Genomic DNA, 22,698 nt, shown 5'->3' with positions numbered 1-22,698 from the left:
TCATCCCTCTCTCTCTCTCCCCCATTCCCTCACTCATCCCTCTCTCTCTCTCCCCCATTCCCTCACTCATCCCTCTCTCTCTCTCTCCCCCATTCCCTCACTCATCCCTCTCTCTCTCTCCCCCATTCCCTCACTCATCCCTCTCTCTCTCTCCCCCCCATTCCCTCACTCCCCCTGCCTCCCCTTTCCTCCCCCCTCCCCTTCCCCCCCCCATCCCGGCCCCTCTTCCATGGGACCAGTTCCCAGCCGCTCACCCAGAAAATCAGCATAAAATTGCCCCGACTGTGGCGGATCAGAGGGCCGGGGGTAGAGGTGGGGTGTTTTTATGGGTATAAAGTTGGGAGCTTTGCTTCATTCATTGTTGTTATTTTTTGGGGGGGAGGAGGAGGGCGGGTGTCTTTCATGTCAAGATGGAAGCCGTGAAATTATCCGGCAGGATTATGTAAGGGGTCTTTGATTCTGTCTGCCGAGTCCCGTCACCCGTCTGTCCGTTCGTCACTCACTCTCTCTCCCTCCCGTCTCACTCTGTCTCACTCCATCTGCAGGGGGAAGTGTCCACGGTTGGTTCTTATCACAACCGCTTTGGTCCACGTGACGATCGCTCGTTACAATGTGGGCTGTGATACAGGAAGCACGATTAGGACAATTAAGGTCTTTGAGATACTCAGACTACTAAGTACATTTGTCAGAATAAAGAGAAACGACAATATATCTCCGTCGGTACAGTAAGGATGGTCATAGAACCAACAATGAGCATAAACTAACCCATTTCCTGTATACAAGAAAGATAGCTTATATAAGATGCTACACGATGCTAAGTACTATTTTGTGTGGCAGGACATACAACATACTATAAGGGAGTAAGAGGGGTGGGGGGTTAAGGGGGGAGGCTATGCAAAGTCCAGGTGACCTCTGAACAAGTGAGTCTTGAGCCGTTTGCGGAGGTTGGGGCGCGACACTGCGGTTCTGACGTCGGCAGGGAGCTCGTTCCACCAGTGGGGTGCCAGACCAAGATTAAATTGATACTCCCCTGCCATCCATTATAGAAGCGATGATTGACATCGTTAGACTTTGTCTACTAAGACCCTCTGGAGGCTGGTACCCAGTGGTCAGCTGTAACTGGGTTACCCTGCCCATTCGTATCTGGCCCCTGAGCTTCATACATCTCCCAGGGCCAGACTGGTTCTCAGACCACCAGACTACAGTGTCCGTGGCGGTTGTACTGGACACGTGAGAGCTGGTCTCTACAACACCCCTCTGTTCCCGCTGGGGTCATTCGGTGGCCCCTGGCCCAGAGCCGTGGGGGCCGTTCTTCACGAGGGGCCCCTGTGTTCAGCGGGCTCCAAACTGGCAGGCTCCGGCTCCCAGAGCCACCGTTTGCGCTGTCGGAGAACACAGCTCAAATCGCTGCTCCCATTTTTCTTAATTTTTTTAGATTGGCTGTCAGCGAGAAAATCAATTACATTCTGGCACGCTTAATGACGTAGCCTCGGTGTTAATTAATATTGATGTGAGTCTACAGGCCATGGTAAACACGCAGTTCATATTGACTCGGGAGCGTATTTAACAGACACGCCATAGTGCTGGGATTAACCTTTTGATCCGAATCTTCTCCGTGTAATTGAGCCAATGCAGGGCCTGAATGTTCCCGTGAAGTGAGCCGAAAGAATCTGGGTTTGTGCGTCCTTCAGTATTTGGGCGTTTTTTTTTCCCGGCGAGGATGATGTGTTGTATAATATAATCTATCATATCTACATGAAGACTGGAGATTAGCATATTCATAGCACAGAGAGCCTAACCTTTTTCCTTCTGTGTGTGTGTGTGTGTGTGTGCCTTCGTGCGTGTGTGTGTGTGTGCCTGCGCGCGCCCGCAAGAGTGTGTGTGCGTGTCTTTCCTTAGCACACGAGCAACGCTTTGTGTGTCTGTAAGTGTGTGTTCGTGGATCGCAGTGTTTAAGTAAAGCGAAGATCCGTTTGTGTGTCTCTTGCCTGGCTGTGTGTGTGCGTGAGCGGGTGCGTGTCTGTCTGCTTGTGTGTGTGCGCGTCTCTGCCCGTGTGCATGCGCGCGTGTGTGCGTGTGCGTGTGTGGCGCTGCCGACTGGCGGCGGCCAGCCTTGCCCCCCCTCCCCTCATTAATATGTATGTTCCTCGGTAGCAGCGAGCGAGGGCGGCGTGTTCCTCACCCGCTGATTAATGCTGTCTGTCAATTACCTCCAGATCCCGCCGTGCTGTGGACCTTCCCCCAGGAGCTCCCCGACCAGGTTGGAACACTCTGTCTGTCTGTCTGTCTGTCTGTCTGTCTGTCTGTCTGTCTGTCTGTCTGTCTGTCTGTCTGTCTGTCTGTCTGTCTGTCTGTCTGTCTGTCTGTCTGTCTGTCTGTCTGTCTGTCTGTCTGTCTGTCTGTCTGTCTGTCTGTCTGTCTGTCTGTCTGTCTGTCTGTCTGTCTGTCTGTCTGTCTGTCTGTCTGTCTGTCTGTCGCTTTTTTTTCAGCCTTATTTTTTTTTTTTTGCATTCTGTCTTCAATTCGCCTTTTCCGGCTTTTTTGGTTTTATTTTTGCATTGCCCTGGTTACCCCTGTGTGTGTGTACACGCACACGCGCACACACACACACACACACACACACACACACACACACACACACACACACACACACACACACACACACACACACACTTCTCCTCCTCTTGGTTGCACAATACTAATAGTCTTACATTTCAAGCCCATGATGAGGAAATATATATATTCTGAGACAATGATCTCAAAGACACAATGTTCCAGCCCTCCCTCCCCGGCCCCACTCACACCCTGGCGGTGGGGTTGGACTTTCCCTCCTTCAGGATTTAAAGCTGAGGCCTGAAGTGCAGATCAACTCTCATTCCAGGCAAGCCTCTGCAACGCTCCACCCATACCGTGCACTCCAGGAATAGGAGCACCCCAGGGTGCTGTGTGTTGCAGGGGTCCACCACTACAGCCACCGGCACACGGAACTCATTGGAACAAGCGGAAACATGCACATATCCGCATCACCAGAGCAAATCACCTGGGAGGAACCTCAAACCAAGTAGTTTGAAGAGGGAGAACGGAGCCAGGGGGTTTACTATGTGCTGCCACTGGTGTCGGCTATCGTAGAGTTAGAATAGAATACTAGAATTCCTGCAGCCACCACTCCGTCTCAACAATGAGGCAAAATCAGTTAATCTATGAATCAGTTATCTTATTGATACCGGGAGGACCATGTAGGTTGAGTTGATGAGAACAAAGTCGTTAGGTCTTCAAGTCTGTGACTAATCGTTTGTGTTTGTGGGCCAAATCGCCCTTTCTGGTCCATTGATTCTAACCCCCAAAATCCGCTGCAGTTTCTTTCCATTTCACCAAAGTGCCCATCTCAGATCTGCTGACTGCATCGAGTGTGGTGTCTGGTGTCTGCTGACGGCAGTGAATATGGTATCACTCTCAGCGCGAGCTCACCTTTTGTCCTCCTGCACTGCCATTCTGGGAAGGCGTGGTGTCAAATAGCAGAGTGTGAGGAATATGAATAAAAAGAGGAAGAGATACGCAGCAGAAAGTGTGGTTCGTGTTTCCACGCTGATAGCAGCCCTCACTGCGGCCAGAGATCCTCAGAGTTCAGCAGCTCTCCTTCTGCTCTGATCCTCTCTGAGGCCTCCACAGAGTTAGTTGTAGGAAGATGCTCCGGGCTATGTCCGCCTCCCATTTAACAACCAACGCCCGGCCAATCCCACAAGGGGAGAGACGGACGGAGGGAGGGAGAGAGAAAGAGAGAGAGAGAGAGAAATAGATAGAGAGAGAGAGAGGGTGGAGGAGAGAGAGAGAGGGAGGGAGGGAGAGAGAGAGAGAGAGAGAGAGAGAAATAGATAGAGAGAGAGAGAGGGTGGAGGAGAGAGAGAGAGGGAGGGAGGGAGAGAGAGAGAGAGAGGGAACGAGCGAGAGCTCTTCTGGTTAGTGCATGGGAATGTGGATGAGACTTTGAACCAGGCAGGGTGTGACACCAAATAAAAACAAAAATAAAAAAGATCCAAGAAGGATGAGAGGACTGACTGAATCAAAGGGAGAGAGTTTGACACATCAAGTGTTGGTGACACAGGCTGTGGCTCATTTTCCTCCAGGATCCTCCTATGTGTGTGTATGTGTTAGTGTTGTTATTTTGCACCCCCCCCCCCCCCCCTCCTGTTCCCCACGTTTGGGTAAGACGGCCCTTAAGACAGCAGTTAGCTGGCTGTGTACAGAGGGATTGGCCCCTGGCTTCATATACATAAGAGCTGCGTTCACAAGCCTCATTACCAGGATTAGTTCCTCTGTCCCCTTTGTGAGGCAGAAGTCTGCCTCGCTCTATCGCGCTCGCTCTCTCTCGTTCTCTCTCTCTCTCTCTCTCTCTCTCTCTCTCGTTCTCTCTCTCTCGTTCTCTCTCTCTCTCTCTCTCTCTCCCTCGTTCTCTCTCTCCCAATGTATGTATGTGTGTGTGTCTCGGCCTCAGGCTCTCTCCCTTTCAATCTCCCCTTTCTATCTCCCTATGTCTCTCTGTCTGTAGGTCTCTCTCTCCCTATGTCTCTGTCGGTCTCTCTCCCTGTCCTGGTGTGTCTCTCTCTCTGTCTGTCTGTCTGTCTGTTTCTCTGTGTCTCTTTCCTTGTCCCCTAAGTCGTTCTTTCTGCCTGTGTGTGTGTGTGTGTGTGTGTGTGTGTGTCTCTCTCCCCCCACTATATCTCTCTCCCTCTCTCTCTCTCCCCCGCACCATGCCTCTCTCCCTGTCTCTCTCCCCTCCCCCATGTCTCTCTCCCTCTCTCTCTCCCCCGCACCATGTCTCTCTCTCCCCCAACCACGTCTCTCTCTCTCCCCTCCTCATGTCTCTCTCCCTGTCTCTCTCCACCCTCTATGTCTCTCTCCCTGTCTCTCTCTCCCCCCTCCATGCCTCTCTCCCTCTCTCTCCCCCCCCCTCCATGCCTCTCTCCCTCTCTCCCCCCCCCATGCCTCTCTCCCTGTCTCTCTTCCCCTTCTGTCTCTCTCCCTGTCTCTTTCCCCCCCCATGCCTCTCTCCCTCTCTCTCCCCCCTCCATGCCTCTCTCCCTGTCCCCTCCCCCCATGCCTCTCTCCCTCTCTCCCCCCCCCCCATGCCTCTCTCCCTGTCTCTCCCCCCCTCCATGCCTCTCTCCCTCTCTCTCCCCCCCCCCCATGCCTCTCTCCCTGTCTCTCCCCCCCTCCATGCCTCTCTCCCTCTCTCTCCCCCCCCCTCCATGCCTCTCTCCCTGTCCCCTCCCCCCCATGCCTCTCTCCCTCTCTCCCCCCTCCATGCCTCTCTCTCTCTCTCCCCCCCCCCCCATGCCTCTCTCCATGTGTCTCTGGTCCAGGACAGCATATGGCCCCAGCAGCAGCAGCGGGCCCCAGCCCCAGTGGCCCCGGCCTCGGCCCTGGCCCTCGGAGGAAGGCCTCCTTTTGTTTGGGCCCTTATTGTTGCGCGGCGCGGCGACATTAGCAGGCCCTAGGACTGGAGTTGGAAGGGTTAGCCTCCCCCAGGGGAGGGAGGGAGGGGGGGAGGCAGGCAGGCAGGGGGAGAGGCTGGAGACAGGCAGGCAGACAGGAGCGTGGATTATGGAAATATGAATTGATTTTCTTTTTTTCTTTCTGCTGCTGTGGTAGAATAGAAGCTCAAAGGAGAACAGACTGCAGGCTGGCACGCTGGGGTGGTGCTGGGGAGACCCCACCCCCTCCGTCCCCCCTCTCTCTCTCTCTCGCTCTCTCTCTCGCTCTCTCTCTCGCTCTCGCTCTCTAGCTCTCCCACCTCTCTCTCTCTCTCTAGCTCTCCCACCTCTCTCTCTCTCTGTCTCTCTGTCTCTCTGTCTCTCAGTCTCTCTCTCTCTCTGTCTCTCTGTCTCTCTGTCTCTCAGTCTCTCTCTCTCTCTGTCTCTCTCTGTCTCTCTCTGTCTCTCTCTGTCTCTGTCTCTCTCTCTCTCTCTCTCTCTCTCTCTCTCTGGACTGTCTCTCTGCCCAGGCTCCTCACACCTCTTGATCGCCCCGGTCATCCACAGATGCCATTTGGAGAGAGATGTTAAATACAGAGAGATGAAGAGAGAGACTTGGTCTGGATGGGGGGTGTGGGGACAGAGGATTGGGTGGGGAGGGAGTGAGGGTGTGTCGGGGGGGGGGTAGGATAGGATGCTTAAGCATATATTTGAATCACAAGAAAGATTTTAGTTTTTTTTTTCAAATGAAGCAGACAGATGGAAATCTGTCCGTTTCCTCTCAGATCTCCTCCCAAAGTGGACACACACGCACATGCACGTGCGCGCGCACACACACACACACACACACACACACACACACACACACACACACACACACACACACACACACACACACACACACACACACACACACGCAAAACATAATTTTGTCAGCAAGCTACAGTGCGGTAAAAAAAAATCTGGCTTTTCTGTTATGCACATAAAATATTACAATAAACATTTGTTTGGACATTTTAAGGAACTAGCTTCAAAAAACAAGTCACTTGTATTATGATATTAAAGTATAAATGCTAATTAATTCAAACGCAAATGACATAACATTAAATTATTAAAATGCAACATTAAAATAACATCAAATGTCTGAATCACATGACAAATAATCACCACATCTGACGATGTATTGTATAACCCTGGGCCGCGGCTCCGAGTTTGGCCGGTGACTCGCGGCCGAGCAGACCATCAGTAGGAGGCTCCTCTGGTGGCTCAGAACAGAGGCGCTTTGTTCCCGAGAGCCGCCCTCACCGGACCTCTCCTCCGGTAAACACTCTCGACGGTGTGAATGTGTTTACAGTATCTCCATACGATAGTTTCCTTAAAACAACGAGAGAGAAGGAGGAGAGGGGGTCATGGCCCGGTCACGCAGCCATCTTGGTTTCTTCCTCATTTCCCAGCCCTCCTCTGATTGGATCGTTGACATCTCTCTGCCGCTGCTCTCATGCGCATCTACTTTATTTCAGAATGACTTTGGCCCACTTTAAAAGCTGATGTGTATTCTCTCTCTCTCTTTCTCTCTGCTTCTCTCTCTCTGGGTCTGCTTCTCTCTCGCTCACAGATAATGGTGTGTTCTGTTTCCAGGCTTATCATTGTAGTGTGTCATGCTGGCTGGACCTCCAGAGCAGTCATGCTCGTCTTTGATGCCTCTCTCTCTCTCTCGCTCTCGCTCTCGCTCTCTTTGGTTCTGTCTTTCAAGCTCTCTCCCTCCTCTCTCTCTCACTCACTCTCACTCTCACACTTTTGCTTAGGGCTGCACAATGTTTAATGTATGTACCATCATTGCAGTATGCAAATACCGCGATACATTTCCAAAGGCCCGTCATATGTGCATTACCGAGGCTTAAGACGGTTATAAATTGTTGAATGTGACACTTTAATTTGCTTTAATTTGCTGCCAAGCAGGAAGAAACAAACCTCTTCTTCAATACGCACGCTTCACGCGCACGCAACAGTCCGGTAGTCGCACATACACACACGGTTACAGGACACACTGAAGTCCGGTTCCTCTCTGAGACCGAGCGAATGGTAGCAGTCCTGTGGTACGGAGCCCTTGTCATCACCGGCTCTGTGATGTCTGCAGACTGACCGAGAGCCAGCTGTCGTCGCCTCTGCGTTCCCTCTTTAAATGTCACGTTGCTGCACTGCGTCTCTCCTACGTCTCCTCTCCCACTGCCCACTCAGCTCCCAGTTTCCTCTGACATGCCTTCTGGTTCCTCGCCAGCAGGCAGAAACACCCCTCAAAGACCCCCCTCCGGTTTACGGTTCTATCTCAGCGATTGATCAGGAGCAGCATCTCACTGTTTGCCCAATCGCTGTCACTCCCGTACCCGGTTATGTTTAACCATCACTTACATTTCCTGTTACTTCTGCTGCGAATGCTGTCCAAAGTGAATGAGGGCATCACAGCAGAGAGCGCTGATATGAAACATTTAAACATTTAAAGGCGTGTTGCTGCTGCAGCAGAGCCCCAGACCAGAAGGGGAAGAGAGGCAGGCAGGGCCTGACTCGTCCCTGACTGGATGTTCAGGGACTGCTGATGCTGTCAAGAGCGCCTTCCTCCTCCTACGTTCACGGTCTGATGGCGAAGGCACGCTGCGGACATATAAATACCACCCAGTCTGCTAGTCAAGGTTGCTTGAAATTAGACGGCTTCTTGAAATTCACCCTCTTCTTCAGATCGACCCATCCCGTAATGCATGGCGTTCATTCTGGTGGTCGTTGCAGACCGATGTCTTCAGTCTTCCCGGCGTGCTGGGGTGCGAGGTCGGGGTGACTCGTTTGTGATCAGGGATACTGAGGAGGTTGCAAATGAAGTGCACCTTAAAGGGTGTGCCCCTTAGAGGAAGTGCAGCGACAGAGAGATTCTGAAGTCATTCAATAGACGCTTTGTGTTCCAGTTGGCCCTGTGCAGTACCCTGCACACTGTGCAGTTCTGTACCCCCTGCTAGGGGGAGGGAGGAGCCGGGATAGGGGGGGCGAACAGTGGGGGGTCTCTGGAGCCAGGCCGGACACGGTGCTCCGTCAGAGGGGGGGCGGGCTGCCCGACACGCTGTGATTGGCGACCACCGTGCAGCCGGGCTGTTGCTGATTGGCCGAGGGAGTGGAGGGGGAGTGATGCACGAAGACGCACCGCGTTGCAGACGCAAAGGCAAAGATACCTGATTGGTCGTGCCTTGGAGGGAGGCTGATCAATTAGGGTCACCCCCCCCCCCCCCCCCCCCATTCCCTCCTTTGACTCCCCAACCACCCAGGGGGGCTGATGAGGGAGGTTGCGCGACGGGGGAAGGGCTTAGGGCTGTTGTTGCTGGAGGTGAGAGTTGATGGGTCTTGGAAGGAGAGGCAGTAAAGAGAGAGGGGTTGGGGGGGTGAGTGGTTGGGGCCTGAGAGGGGACTTGTCATGGAGTGATGTGTGGTCTTTGACCTTGGCCCCCAAACACCAACCGTGGGGGAGGATAGAGGAGGGGGGAGGAAGAGAGAGGGGGGGGGGGGGGGGGGGGGGGGCTGGAGACCCTATAGACGAGCAGATGTACATGATGAACCGTTTTTTAGGAAGGCGGGCTCCGCGAGGGAGGGGCCAATCAGGAGCAGGTTGGTCAATAAGAGGGAGGGGATGACGACAAAACCGATGGAGACGAAGAGGGAGAGAGGGAGGAGGAGGAGGAGAGGGAGGGAGGAAGAGGAGAGGAGAGGGAGGTGATAAGATGATGAGGAGGTGAGGGAGGAGAGGGACTGATGCAGGCCGGACCGGGGAGGAAGAGAAAGAGGAGGAGGAGAGGGATGCAGGGAGGAAGAGGAGAGGAGGAGAGGGAGAGAGGCTGGACCGGGGAGGAGGAAGATGCGGAGGAGGGGAGGAGGAGAGGGACGCAGGCCGGACCGGGGAGGAAGCGGAAAGACAGACGGCCGCAGAGGGGATGGGGGAGAATGTTCCAGACGGGGAGAAGGTTGCAGACGGTGAATAATGTCAGGACGGATTGACCCGCCGGGCTGGAAAATGGAGAATGTACCGTCTCCCGACGCAGACGCAGGAAACCTCATGGCTCCAGCGCTAACCTTCAGGCCGCCGTTCATGTGGCGGTGTGAGCGCCGGGCGAGCGCTTCGGCCTTGGAGGGTCTGTGAAACGGATTCCAGGGCCTTTCATCCTAATTAGATTACAGCAGCAGAGGCTCTGCTGTCGCCGTCCGGAGCGGCGGCTTCCTCCGCTCGGGTTTCATTTGAAAATACTCAGACCAAACTGTTATTCTGGTCTCTCCAACACAGAAAAGTAATGTATAAAATATATATAACTTCTTACCTTCGTACCAAAAACACACAGAACCCTTACAAAACATATCTATATGTGTGTGTATATAAAGATATAGATATAGATCTATAAATAAATCATTAATTGGGGACGGAAGTGGATGGAATGGGCCGGAGGCGGTTGCCGTGGGTGACGGTCCAGTGAAACGGTGACGCGATGCGGGGCCAGTGAGAGGGCCCATCGTTTGCCCGGGCGCCGCTTCAGTTTCCGACTAAACAGCCTTCTGTGTGAAGCCTCAGCCGCGGCACGCCAAGTTGAGCGCCGCACCGCAGGCCTGCGTGTGCGTGTGCGTGTGTGCGCGCGCGTGTGTGTTTGTGTGTGTGTGTGCCCACTCAAGTGTGTGTGTGTATCTGTGTACATGTATGATGCCTCGATGTGTCACCAGGTCTCGTCTTTCCCCTTCACTGCACCCTGACAGCGGTGTCAAACAAGGCCCTGTGTGTGTGTGTGTGTGTGTGTGTGTGTGTGTGTGTCGGGGTTGATGGTGTTTTGATTCCTCTCTCGAACCCTTCTCTGGCAGTGGCCCCCGGGGGCCCGTGGTGTTCCGGGGTCCTGCCTAATGGACAGAATCGCCCCGCTGAGCTGGCCTTTGGTTCAGGCACTGAGCCGGACGCCTAACTAGGACCCTCTCCTCTTGCTCATGGGTCTTGATCGCGCTGACCCCAGGGCTGGCTTTATGGGAGAGAGAAGGGAGAGAGAGAATGAGAGAGAGGGAGAGAGAGCAGGGGGTAGGGGAGAGGGGGAGGGAGAGAGAGCTGGGTGGAGGGAGAGAAGGGGGGAGAGAGAGGGGAGAGAGAGAGAATGAGAGAGAGCGGGAATTAGAGAGAGAGAGCGGGAGGGGGTGGGAGGGGGAGAGAGAGAGGGAGGGGGAGAGAGAGAGGGATGGGGAGAGCAGGAGGGAGGGGGAGAGAGAGAGCGGGAGGGAGCAGGGGGGATGGAGAGGGCGAGAGAGGGGAAGTGTTTTCATGGCTGGCTGCTCTCATCTCTCCTGCAGTGGCCCAGCAAGGAGCCTCCTAGAAGCCCACAGCCCGGGCCTCGCTGCCTGGCTCCGGGCCTCGCTGCCTGGCTCCGGCCCTGGCTGGCTGGGCCTCGCTGACTGGGCCTGGCTGGCTGGCTGGCTGTGGGCCGGGCTGGCTCCGACCTGGCGCGCCCGCCTGGAGCGGTTGCCAGGAGGCGGGCAGGCATGGGGGGAAGTGCGGGCTCCGCACGTCACGGGTGGCGGTCGACCCACTTCACACGCATTCCTGCCGCTGGCAGCGCTCTGCCCACGGCCAGGGGGTAGGAGGAGGGACCGGGCTGCTGGTCTGGCTGCCTGAGAGGCAGCACGGCCCTCCTGACGGAGCACAACCTTACCGAAGGAAGCAATAGTGATTCGGGGCAGCAGCCACCTTGGCCTTGAAGTCAGAATCCCGTCCAAGATGGGGGACGGCAGGGGATACAAGACTGCTTTACTATTTTGTTTGAAGATACAGGAAAACATGAAGTGTTTCGGTGCAGTTTGACTGACTTCACATCGGCAGGTGATCAGTTCGACTGAATCCCAGGGAGAGGGAAGGTTACGATCTTCAAGGCCGTACAGAATCAAACGTATGAGTGTTTTTTAAGGTACATTAAACTTGCAGCTAAACGATAACATATCCAATGGGGGATAGCATCACCTGGTTGTCACAATCGCAGTAGGGTCGTTTTCTGGCACTCGTTCGATGGGATCGGAAATGGCTGTTAGTTAAAATGGTGGATTTCTTCACCTTACAAAAGTGTGTTAGGGGATGTCGTCTGTTTGCTGTGTCCTTGGGCGTTACGGAACAGAGACTCCAGAATGGGGAACAGGGAGATTTCACGACAGGGACCACGGCCTCCCATCAAGGCCTCGTTCAGAAGGGTTTCTGTTGTTGTGGAACACATGGAAGCAGTGCACACAACCGTTTAGACGTTCCTGGTTATAGTTCAACAAAACCAAAAGAGGATTGTAGTCTATTGCAGTGTCTACTCTTGTAGACCTCTTACATTGTCACAGAGAAAAAGTGAAAAAACAGGATGTTGTGTGTGTGTATGTATACATTAGATAGGTACGTGCGTTTGTACATTCGATTGTGTGTGTTTGCGTATATATATTTGCATTCGTTTGTTAGTTTGTGTGTGTATGTATATTTACGTCGTTAATTCATGTGTTCATGTGTGTGTATATATTATATACACACGCAAGTACGTTTCTTCATATGTAATTTTTAAAAGCCTTTCACTGTCTTTTACGTTAATTATTCTGTGTTTTTTCTTCTCGACGCATGTTTGTTCAAAATCAACGAAGAAGTTTGTCCATATGTGCAAACATACACAACAAAGTGAATGTTTCACATGCAGCTCAGGTACTTGTTCTGCATATCTCAGCCACTGCGCTCAGGGCTAGAGAGAGAGAGGGAGGGGGGGAGAGAGAGAGAGAGAGAGAGGGAGGGGGAGAGAGAGAGAGGGGGAGAGGGAGAGAGAGGGAGGGAGGGAGGGAGGGAGGGAGGGGAGAGAGGTGAAGATGGAAGTGATGAAAGGAGGAGGAGGAGGAGGAGACGGTGAAAGGCAGGAGCAGGGAGAGGAGGGAGAGGGGGGAGGGAGGAGGAGGAGGGGGAGGAGGGGAGGGGGGAGGGAGGAGGAGGAGGAGGGGGAGGGAGGAGGAGGGGGGGAGGGAGGAGGAGGAGGAAGAGGAGGAGGAGGAGGAGACGGTGAAAGGCAGGAGCAGGGAGAGGAGGGGAGGGAGGAGGAAGAGGAGGAGGAAGAGGAGGAGGAGGAGGGTGGTGTGATGACCTGACCCTCTCGGTGAGCCTCCATGTACATCTGTCAGGGAGACGTCCTCGGCCAAATGTTTAGGAGCCGGTGCTGCCCAGGAGCTCCCCGCTGGGCTTCAATGTACACATTCTGTGTGTGTGTGTGTGTGTGTGTGTGTGTGTGTGTGTGTGTGTGTGTGTGTGTGAAGCCATGTGTTAGAGGCAGGCCCACACTAGGGTTCACACAGCCCAGTGGGAGCTGAAAGCTTAAATAGGGAAATCCCCCCCCCGGCTGCCTGGCTCTCTCACACACACACACACACACACACACACTCTCTCTCTCCCCACCCTCCCCCTTTCTCTCCCCCCCCCCCCCCCTCCTCTCCCTCCCTCTCTCCCCCTCCTGGCACCCCAGTAATGAAGCCCCTGCATGCGTGTTTGGGGCATATGCATCTCTCTTGGACCAGCCCTACGTGTGTGTGTGTGTGTGTGTGTGTGTGTGTGTGTCTCTCTCTCTATGTGCGTGTGTGTGTGTGTGTGTCTCTCTCAATATGTGTGTGTGTGTGTGTTTGTGTCTCTCTCACTGTCTGTGTGTGTGTGTGTGTGTGTGTGTGTGTGTGTGTGTGTGTGCTAGTCTCTCTCTATATGTGTGTGTGACTGCCTCGATGTGTGTGTGTGTGTGTCTCAGTATGTGTGTGTCAGTGTGTGTGTGTGTGTGTGGGTGAAGGAGTGGTGAGGCCCCCCCCTCTATCACATGGTAATATATTCAGTGTCAGATCTCGGCCGAGGCATAACACCGCCACTCGCGCTGTCTGAGCCCATCTGTGATCCGCGAGCAGGGAAGACGTCAGTCGGCCCGGGTATTAGCAGCCCCCATAATTCACTCTGTTATTGTTGACTCCACATACTTATTCCGCGTTCAATATGTCCGCCTAGCGTAGCAGCCGCGGCGCCAGACAGAGCCGCCGCCGCCGCCGCCGCCGCGCGATGGAGGTGCTAACGTACTCCTTGTCGTCATCAACGCCTCCTCCTCTCTCCTCCTCTTTGTCTCTGCGGTGGAGCCAGCTTCACAGGGGTGTGTGTGTGGGGGGGGGGGGGGGTACATGGTTTGGCCTGTTCCTTAAAAACGCCCTTATGTGTTTTTAAATTCTGTTCTGTTAATCACAGGTTGCGATAAAGGGTTTCCGTTTTCTTCAATCTTCAGTCTTCAAAAGCAACAGAAAAGCCCCGAAATGTTTTTCGGTTGGCCGTTGGCCGTTGTTGACCCTGGGTCAAAGGGTCCTGGGGGCCTTAGTGGGGCTCACCTGTGCGGTGATATGCATCTTGAGCTTAAAAATTGAATATGGCACTGTGTGGCATCTATTCTAGCAATTATTGACCTAGCAATTGTTTGTGCTTGGCACTCGGTTTTATGAACATCTTTACTGTACCGACAGTGATTTATGGTTGTTTCTCTTTCTTCTGATGAATGTAATTATTGTAGGTTGCTTAGGCCAAAATGTAGTGTTAATATGTCTAAGAGGGGTCCTGTGTTTTCCCAATCAAGCGGCATTAAAGAAAGTTCTTTGTAAGTGTGGAGTGTGTGTGGATGATGGCTAGTTTAACAGGAAGTAGAGCTGGTTGGCTGGCAGATGGAAGGTTGCTAGTTCGATCCCCGGCTCCTCCTAGCCGAGCGTCGAGGTGTCCCCGAGCGAGACGCCTCACCCCGACTGGTCCCGACGAGCTGGCTGTCGCCCTGCGTGGCCGACACCGCCGTCGGTGTGTGAACGTGCGCGTGAATGGGTGAATGTTACGCGATACCGGTAAAGCGCTTTGAGTGGCCACCGGATATAAATGCGCCGTATAAAAGCAGTCCATTAATCATTCAAGCAGCCTCACCTGGCCCGCGTCAGCCTGATTGGACCCTGGGGCTGGGCGAGGCTGCACACCTGCTGTGCATTGAGCAGTCAATGTGCACCAGGGTCAGCCAGCCGTCTCCAGACGTACTCAGGGAGACATCTCCTGCGTGCTAGCACGGGGCACCAGGTAATGCGTCGTTGTCTGCAAGCCTTAGAATAAATCGGTTTTCGACACCGGCTCCCAGTAAGAGTCACCTTGGGTGAGTGTGGTAGGCACCGAGGTGGCCTGTAGCAATGCGCACATGGCGTTGAGCAACCAATGTGCACTGGTTAAAACGTGCCATCGCCACACACGCTCAGGGAGGTCTGCTGCATGGAGCAGCAGGTCGCGGAGGAGCCCAGTGAAGGTGCACGTCGCTCCAGTGAGTCTTTCACCGTTCTTCGCTCTGCTTCCAGACGGTTCGCCGTACTCTCAGAGGTCTCGAGGAGAACTGTCTTGCGCTATCAGGGAAGCGCAAGACAAAAGTCGAACCGAAGGCTTTTATTTTTTTGGTGGACGTTTTTGAAACGCACCACCCTTGCCCCCTGGTGATTGGCTTTCCTCCGGCTCGGTTCTCAACTTCCAGGTGGCCCAGGTGTAGCGGGGAAAGCGGATTGAAGGTAGCGTTGAGGGGATGGAGGGAATAGAGTCCTGGACCTTCACTGCTTTATAACTCTGTGAAGCTTCAAAGGCCTTCCAGGTCGTGTGTGTGTATGTGTGTGTGTGTGTGTGTGTGTGTGTGGGGTTGAGGTGTGTGTACCTGGAGGGGGTTGAGGTTATGTGTGTGCGTGTGTGTGTGTGTGCGCCTCTCCACCTCAGAAAGCCCTGCTATTTTCGGCGCCTCACCTGCGGCGCCGGAACCCGCACGCGGCTGTCACACCCGTCAGCGGCGGCGGCGGCGGCGGCGGCGGCCAGGGGATCAATCTATCACCTCCCCCACCTCCTGAACACGGCGCTGCTCCTGCTAACTCCGGTCTGTTGTTCACCAAAATAACCTCCTCCTCATCCACAGGGGGGGGGGGGGGGGGGGGGGTGTTGCAGGCTGGGTCACTGTGGAGAGAAGCCATGACAGGGACCCACATACACACACGCACACGCACAGTCGTATGCGTATTTCGTCTCTTTTCTCCGTCTATTCTCTCCCCCGGTGCATGGGGGGGGTGGGGAGAGAGGGGGGGAAAGAATGTGAAAATGTAACGCCCCTCCCCCCCCCCCCCCCGCTGGTGGTGATTTGAAAGTGCACCTCCTCGGGTTCAGCTTTCCTCCTCCCCCCCCCCCCCCCCTCACCTACCTACTTCCTGAGCAGCTCTGGGCCCCGGAGCCCGGGCCAGGACGGAGGGCCAAAGCACGGGGTTTCTTAAAGCCTAATGGGAGGCCTCTCACAACGGGCCGCAGACCGGCCGGTTCTTCACCTGCCTCCGGGCCGGCGGTCTGCGGAGCCGGTCCGCTCGAGCCGATCAGACCCCTCACTGCTCTTCTCACGCCGTCTGTGACGGTACTAAATACTGCCTACTCATCTCAGGGGTCAGGTGTCGTGCGTGCGGCCAGAAACAGAAGCCTGTGCGGCTGAGGCTAACTGCTAGCGGCGCTCTTAGTCTTCATCGAGGGGAGCGATGAGAGACTTGTTTGTGTTTCTTTTTACACAAGAAAGTGTGTCTTTGTGGCCATGGTTACTAGCTTGCCACTCATTTATTCTGCGTTTTTTTTTTCTAGATAAATTATAAAAAAGTATTTTGAACAGACGTTGTAATTTCACTTTGAAGTGGCCCTGAAAATGTGCTTGTTCTTTAGGGGCCGGGGATTAGTTTGCCAGACTGTAACCGAAAGCGTAATCACAATAACATAATAATAATATAAAGTAAAATCACTTGTCTCTGCCTTCATCCCTCCGTTCACACCTCTCCCCCGGCGTGACTTCACGCGGTAGCGGCGGGCGTCTCTGCGCCTCCCGTCCCAGTCTGGTACCTCGGCGCCGTATTTAAAAGCGAGACGCCCGGAGGTCAGCCCAGGATACGGCAGCTAACTCAGGGACCCGCCGCCTTGAAGCCGGCAGAGCGCCGGAGACAGGCAGTCTCAGTCTTTGCAGTCGTGCTGTTGTTTTGCTGTTATATATAGCCCTGTTGTGTGTGTGTGTGTGTGTGTGTGTGTGTGTATATATATATATATATATATATATATAATATTGTTGTGTTCCTGGTGCTGATCCGCTACTTTCCCCATTCAATCACTCCACCTCTCGCTCTCCTCAAGCGTCCTGTTTTCATATTCATCTCTCTCTCTCTCTCTCTCTCTCTCTCTCTCTCTCTCTCTCTCTCTCTCTCTCTCTCTCTCTCTCTCTCTCCGTCTCTCTCTCTCTCTTTCCCTGTCTCTCTTCCCCGTCTCTCTTTTTCCCCGTCTTTCTCTCTCTCCGTCTCTCTCTCTCTTTCTCTCTCTCTCTCTCTCTCACTCTCTCTTTCCCCGTCTCTCTCTCTATCTTTCCCCGTCTCTCTTCCATCTTTCTCTCTTTCCCCATCTTTCTCTTTCTCTCTCTCTCTCTTTCTCCGTCTCTCTCTCTCTCTCTCTCTCTCTCTCTCTCTCTCTCTCTCTCTCTCTCTCTCTCTCTCTCCCTCTCTCTCTTGCTAACGGTACCTCAGCTGTCCTCGCTGGCTTTTCATACAAGTTCCAAATGAAATGCATATCCATGCAAAAGAGCCTCAGAGACGGGCGGGGGGGAGGGGAATCTGAATATTTTAGCTTAGCGCCGCGCTCGGGTCGACCCGGCCGCGCGCCGTGTGCGTCGTTGGAAGCGGTGTGTCTGCGTGAATACTGAAGACCCCCCCCCCCCCTACCCTGCCTACCAACCCCCCTTTGTCGTGTTTAGCCAGAGGGCCCGTCGGGCAGTAACGGCGGCGGCGGCGGCGGTAGAGGAGGGCAGGATGCTCAGAGAGGGGCTAGAGAGCTGCACACAGACACACACTAATTGGGGAGAAAGGGGGGAGGAGGGGTGTGATCTGAGAGTCGACAGGGGTCTTGTTGAGGGAGGTGAGAGGTGTGTGTGTGTCTGTGTGTGTGTGTGTGTGTGTGTGTGTGTGGCGGTGGGGTTGAGATTGGGTGAGGGACGTGGCAGGGGTTAGAAAGTGCTGCAGGAGAGAGAAGGGGTGAGGAGGAGGGCACGAGGGAGGGAGGGAGAGGCAGGAGAGGTGGACGGGGGAGGTGGGGTGGGGGGAGACATGGTGCGTTCCGGGGTGGATCCGCCGGTGGCCAGTAGGCTGTCATCACAGAGCTGAGTCTTGAGGACCAGGCTAGCGGCGGCCAGCCGTCCAGTGATGCCCCACTCTGCAGCCTGTTTGTGGGCGGCGTGGCGCTGGCTGCTGAAGCAAACCTCCAGGGTTATCAAGAAAGAACCATGAAGACCCAATTATAAATAGAAGCAGACGTTCGTGGTGCTTGTTTTCTTACGTCCGATCACATTATAAATATACCAGAAGCAGAGATGTTCTGATACCATTTTTTCCTTCCCGATACCGATTCTGATTCCTGAACTTGAGTATCGTCCGAAACAGAGTATGTCCTGATAAAGCATCTAACATTGTAACTACTAATGTTCTTACTACTAAAGGGTTCTGCATTTTAGGCAGTATCGGAGGAATTACCGATACTGGTATCGGTATCAGAACAACACTGATGATGATGGTGATGATGATGATGATGAGGGCAGCAGTATATTGGTTTTTTTGCATTCTCGTCGTCCAGCCTCAGTTTGGATCTGATACCCTGAGACACACACACACACACACACACACACACACACACACACACACACACACACACACTGATACACACACACACACACACACTGAGAGACACACAGACACACACACACTGAGACACAGACACACACACTGAGACATACACACACACACACACACTGAGACTCACACACACACTGAGACACACACACACACACTGAGACTCACACACACTGAGACACACACACACTGAGACACACACACACACACACTGAGACACACACTGAGACACACACACACCCACACGCTGAGAGACACACACACACACACACAGACACACACACTGAGACACAGAGACACACACACTGAGACATACACACACACACACACTGAGACTCACACACACACTGAGACACACACACACACACACACACTGAGACTCACACACACTGAGACACACACACACTGAGACACATACACACACACACACTGAGACACACACACACACACACTGAGACACACACACACACATTTACACACACACCTTTTCTGTTTCTCTCCGGCCCCCGTCTCCTCCCTCCTCATTGGGAAGGCTCTGGGGGAGAGGGGCTCTGAACTGGGTTGAGTCACAGCGGCTACCTAGCCGGGCTCAGTCTGCCAGGAGCAGCCTGGGAATATAAAGCAGGGCCGCGGCTTAGAGCCTAACCCCCCCCTCCCCACCCTGTCTCTCCCCCCCACCCCCCCCAAGGGACGGATCCTCACCGCCTGGGGAGAAGGGTGTGAACTGGGTCTCTCTCTCTCTCTCTCTCTCTCTCTCTCTCTCTCTGGTTCCCTTCCTGTAGCTGGTTATGTCTTCCTCTCTCCTTCCATCTTCAACTCCATCTATTCAAGTCCTTTCTTTCTCCTTTTGATCCACATTACTCATCTCTCACATCTTCTGGAACTCTCTCTCTCTCTCTCCCTCTCCCTCTCTCTCTCTCTCCCCCCCTCTGTGTGGCTCTTGGTCTCTCGACCACGTCTCTCTGCGTGTGGAGGAAGAGCGAGCGGCCCTTGAAGTTCCCAGCCAATGTGAGTCCAGCTGAGGGCCGGAGTGGGGAGGAGGAGGAGGCGTTTAACTGGTCAACAGCTCTCCTCTCTGAGCCGGCCGGGACCCTAAACACAGACCCTCCTGTTGGACACGCACGCACGCACACACACGCACGCACACGCACACACTCACTCAACACATTCCCCCCTCACAGTAGTTTTGGTGAGTGCTTTTTGTGTGTGTGTGTGTGTGTGCGTGTACGTGTGATTGTGATTTGAGCTATACTTACGCGTGTGAGGGCGAGCCAAGATTTCATTCACGTCTCGGTTCTAAATTTAGGAATCTGTTGGTTTTTGTTTGTGTTTTTCTTCATCAATAAGTGGAAAAAAACAAGGTAATGCAGGCGGTGCTGCGTGCTTGGTGACGCTGTTTTATTTTCTCCTCTGCAATGCTTTTACTGTGTGTGTGTGTGCGTTTGTGTGTGTGTGTCTGTCTGTGTGTGTGTGTGTGTGTGTGTGTGTGTGTGTGTGTGTGTGTATGCACAGCGACAGCAGAGCCCCTCCACTGGGGGAACCCACAGCATTCTGTCTTGCTGAGTGATACCCCTGTCTACACACACGCACACACACATACAAACACAGACACACACGTACACACACGTACACACACACACCACATGCTCTTCCAGGACAAGCCTAGAAGCCCCGCCCTCCGCTCTAGTCCCAGAGCTGTAAATGTATTGGCTGTTTCCCATTCCTTTGTCTTGGGAAAACACACTCACACGTGTGTGTGTGTTAGTGTGTGTGTTAGTGTGTGTCGGTCGGTGTATACGCACGCACTGAGGCTGCTGGTAGCAGGGACTATCTGTACTAACTGGTGGAACACACACACACACACACACACACACACACACACACACACACACACACACACACACACACACACACACACACACACACAGACACACAAATGTACATATGCACACATACATATTCACACAAAAACACATATGCACACATACACACACACACACACCAACACACACATACACACACACATATACACACACACCAACACACCCTGCGCCTGAAATATCCATCCAGCTATCCCTCTGTGTATAGGACCCTGTAACTGAGAGGCGAGGACCATCAGGGAGATAAAGAGTGGAGGAACTGACGGCGGGGAGGGGGGGAGGTGTTGTGCAGGTGTGTGCTTCCTGTCAGGGATGCAGCTACGGTGGAGGAAGCAGTCACAGAGGGGGACAAAACGAGTGTGGGAGCTGTCTGCGCCGTGGTGTTGCATCCTGGGTGTTTTTAGAGCCCGCGAACAGTGCTAGTTGAGCTGAGACTCTGAGAGAAGCCTCCCTCTCCAGAGTGGACCGAAAACGTATGGGAGATGTACGCTAGCATGGGCGAATGTGTGCTCACGCTGTGTTATGGACCCGGATGAAAGTTTGTCACGGTTAAAGGCGTCCAAGGCCTGTTTGTCTTTTCTTCCCTGATTAATAATTATTATCAGCCTGAAAACCAGACACATCTGCGAGCTCATGTTTTGTTTGCTCTGGCAGATAAATCACCTTCGGACCGATTTCAAGCAGAACTTTCTCAAGTGTTTATCTAAAATGGCGCTGATTTGATGCGATGACTTTACGGAGGAGTGTCCTACGGGAAGGCGTTGAGGCATTGATGTAAACAACCAAGATGGCCGCCGCTGATGTGTCCAGGGAAGACTCTAGCAGTGAGGTTAGTAGATTATTATCAGAGAACAGCATGGCTAGGTTCTGATCATCGCTCTTGACTCATGCACAACATTTCCTCAACCCACATGAGATGGGCAGTGGCCTGTGAGCTAAACGAACACTTACGCTCAACCAACTAGCATTTACAAGTGGCTGTGATTAAATAACCCTACAGGATACGGACCAATCAGGCGTTGGCATCCTCCCATTGACACGTCCACGCTTGCTTCAAAATGTCTGTTTGAAAACCATACACAGCTTTTCTGGGTATAAATGTGCAGTATTTATTCTGTTTCTGAAATCTTACGCAGACAACAGAGTAGTCTGGCAGATGGGACGACATTTAGAAGGTGTTTCCATTGGAAGGTCGTTAATCAGATCTCGTCTATTTGCTGGAGAAGTAAGGTGACATTTCCATTCTATATGAACAGCACAGTCACTACTGTATCCGAGCATGGAGGAACATCACAGCCTTAGCAGTAGCGACACTCTGGGGAAGAGGAGGAAGAAGAGGTGTTGGACTGCCGGTGTTGGTGTTAGACATTAAAGAGGAAGAGCTGGAGATATGTCAGAATGTACATGCTAATGTGAAACTTGTTTATATGTGTAACACATCGCTACCGAAATAAATGTACATTTTATTTCTGTGAACTAAAGGACTGGTCAGCATTGACTCTCGGTTTACTTTCACCTACCGTTCGATTCAGTATCTTATCTTATCTTACCTTAGCTCAGGGTGATGCACAATAGCGTCCAGCTAAACAAAACTGACATTCTCGTGTCGTCAGTCAAAAAGCAGAAACAAAACTCCTATTTGTACATAAGAAACATTCCAAGGGTTGACCCCCAGTCAAACCGATGTGAAAATAATCTGAACCCAAAGGCCTGGAATGACCCGTAAACGGTTCTGACAATTGCACCCACAGTTTAGAGAATGTCAATATGTGTTGAATAAACAAGCCAAAGGGATCGAGAAAACATTTTGTGTGTCTCCGTCTCGATGAATACGTGTGTGCATATGTTGATGTATGCATTTGTGCAGCATATGCAGTTTATCAGGGCAGCTCCACAACATATTGTGTGGTGTGTGTGTGTGTGTGTTTTGGTTAATAATAGTAGCAAACGCATACGGCAATGGCAGCTCCGATGCGTGTGACAGTTTAGCAGCCTGCACACACGCCAAGACACACACACACACACACACACACACACACACACACACACACACACACACACACACACACACACAGCCGGGCCTACCCTCTGTCACATCTTCTTTGTATTGCCACTCTGTCTTGTCTTATTCTATGATGATGGTGTGTGTGTGTGTGTGTGTGTGGGGGGGGGAATTAACATATTCACTGCCTTTCACTCATGTTTTAATATCAGTTTTCGAATGACCACTATACTTCAAGAGCCAGGCGATTGCACACACACACACACACACACACACACACACACACACACACACACACACACACACAATCTACTGAAACAGTAAACACTTGGTGGTCAAACCAAAGTATTGAACCTTTGTTTTGGTTGTTTAGTGTGTCTGGTTTACGCACACGCACACATGGAGAAGAGGGAGAGTCAGACGGACTCAGTTCTCACTGGTTGTGCTACTGGTCCGGGGAAGCCAACCCATATGGTGTCCCTCTCTGTTCCTACTCCCAGTATAAATCCATACGGCCCCCCTACCTTCCCATCCCACCCCAACGCATCCCCCCTGCAACCTCACCCAG

The 22,698-nt window shown here is 53.0% G+C and overlaps 1 protein-coding gene across 2 annotated transcripts in view; it reads left to right on the top strand.

The window, feature by feature from the left end:
* dennd1b (DENN/MADD domain containing 1B) overlaps positions 1–22,698 on the top strand; it is a 123,432-nt gene that overhangs the window by 20,593 nt on the left and 80,141 nt on the right. For both annotated transcript variants that reach the window (XM_079739785.1, XM_079739784.1), the window contains exon 3: positions 2,217–2,260. In XM_079739785.1, the coding sequence (XP_079595911.1) occupies positions 2,217–2,260 (44 nt within the window). The remainder of the gene's footprint in view (positions 1–2,216; positions 2,261–22,698) is intronic.

This window comes from Pollachius pollachius (genome assembly GCF_949987615.1).
Source record: "Pollachius pollachius genome assembly, chromosome: 7".
Classification (NCBI taxonomy): Eukaryota; Metazoa; Chordata; class Actinopteri; order Gadiformes; family Gadidae; genus Pollachius; species Pollachius pollachius.
The sequence above is the reverse complement of the archived record's forward strand: the minus strand, read 5'-3'. Positions and strand labels throughout refer to the sequence as shown.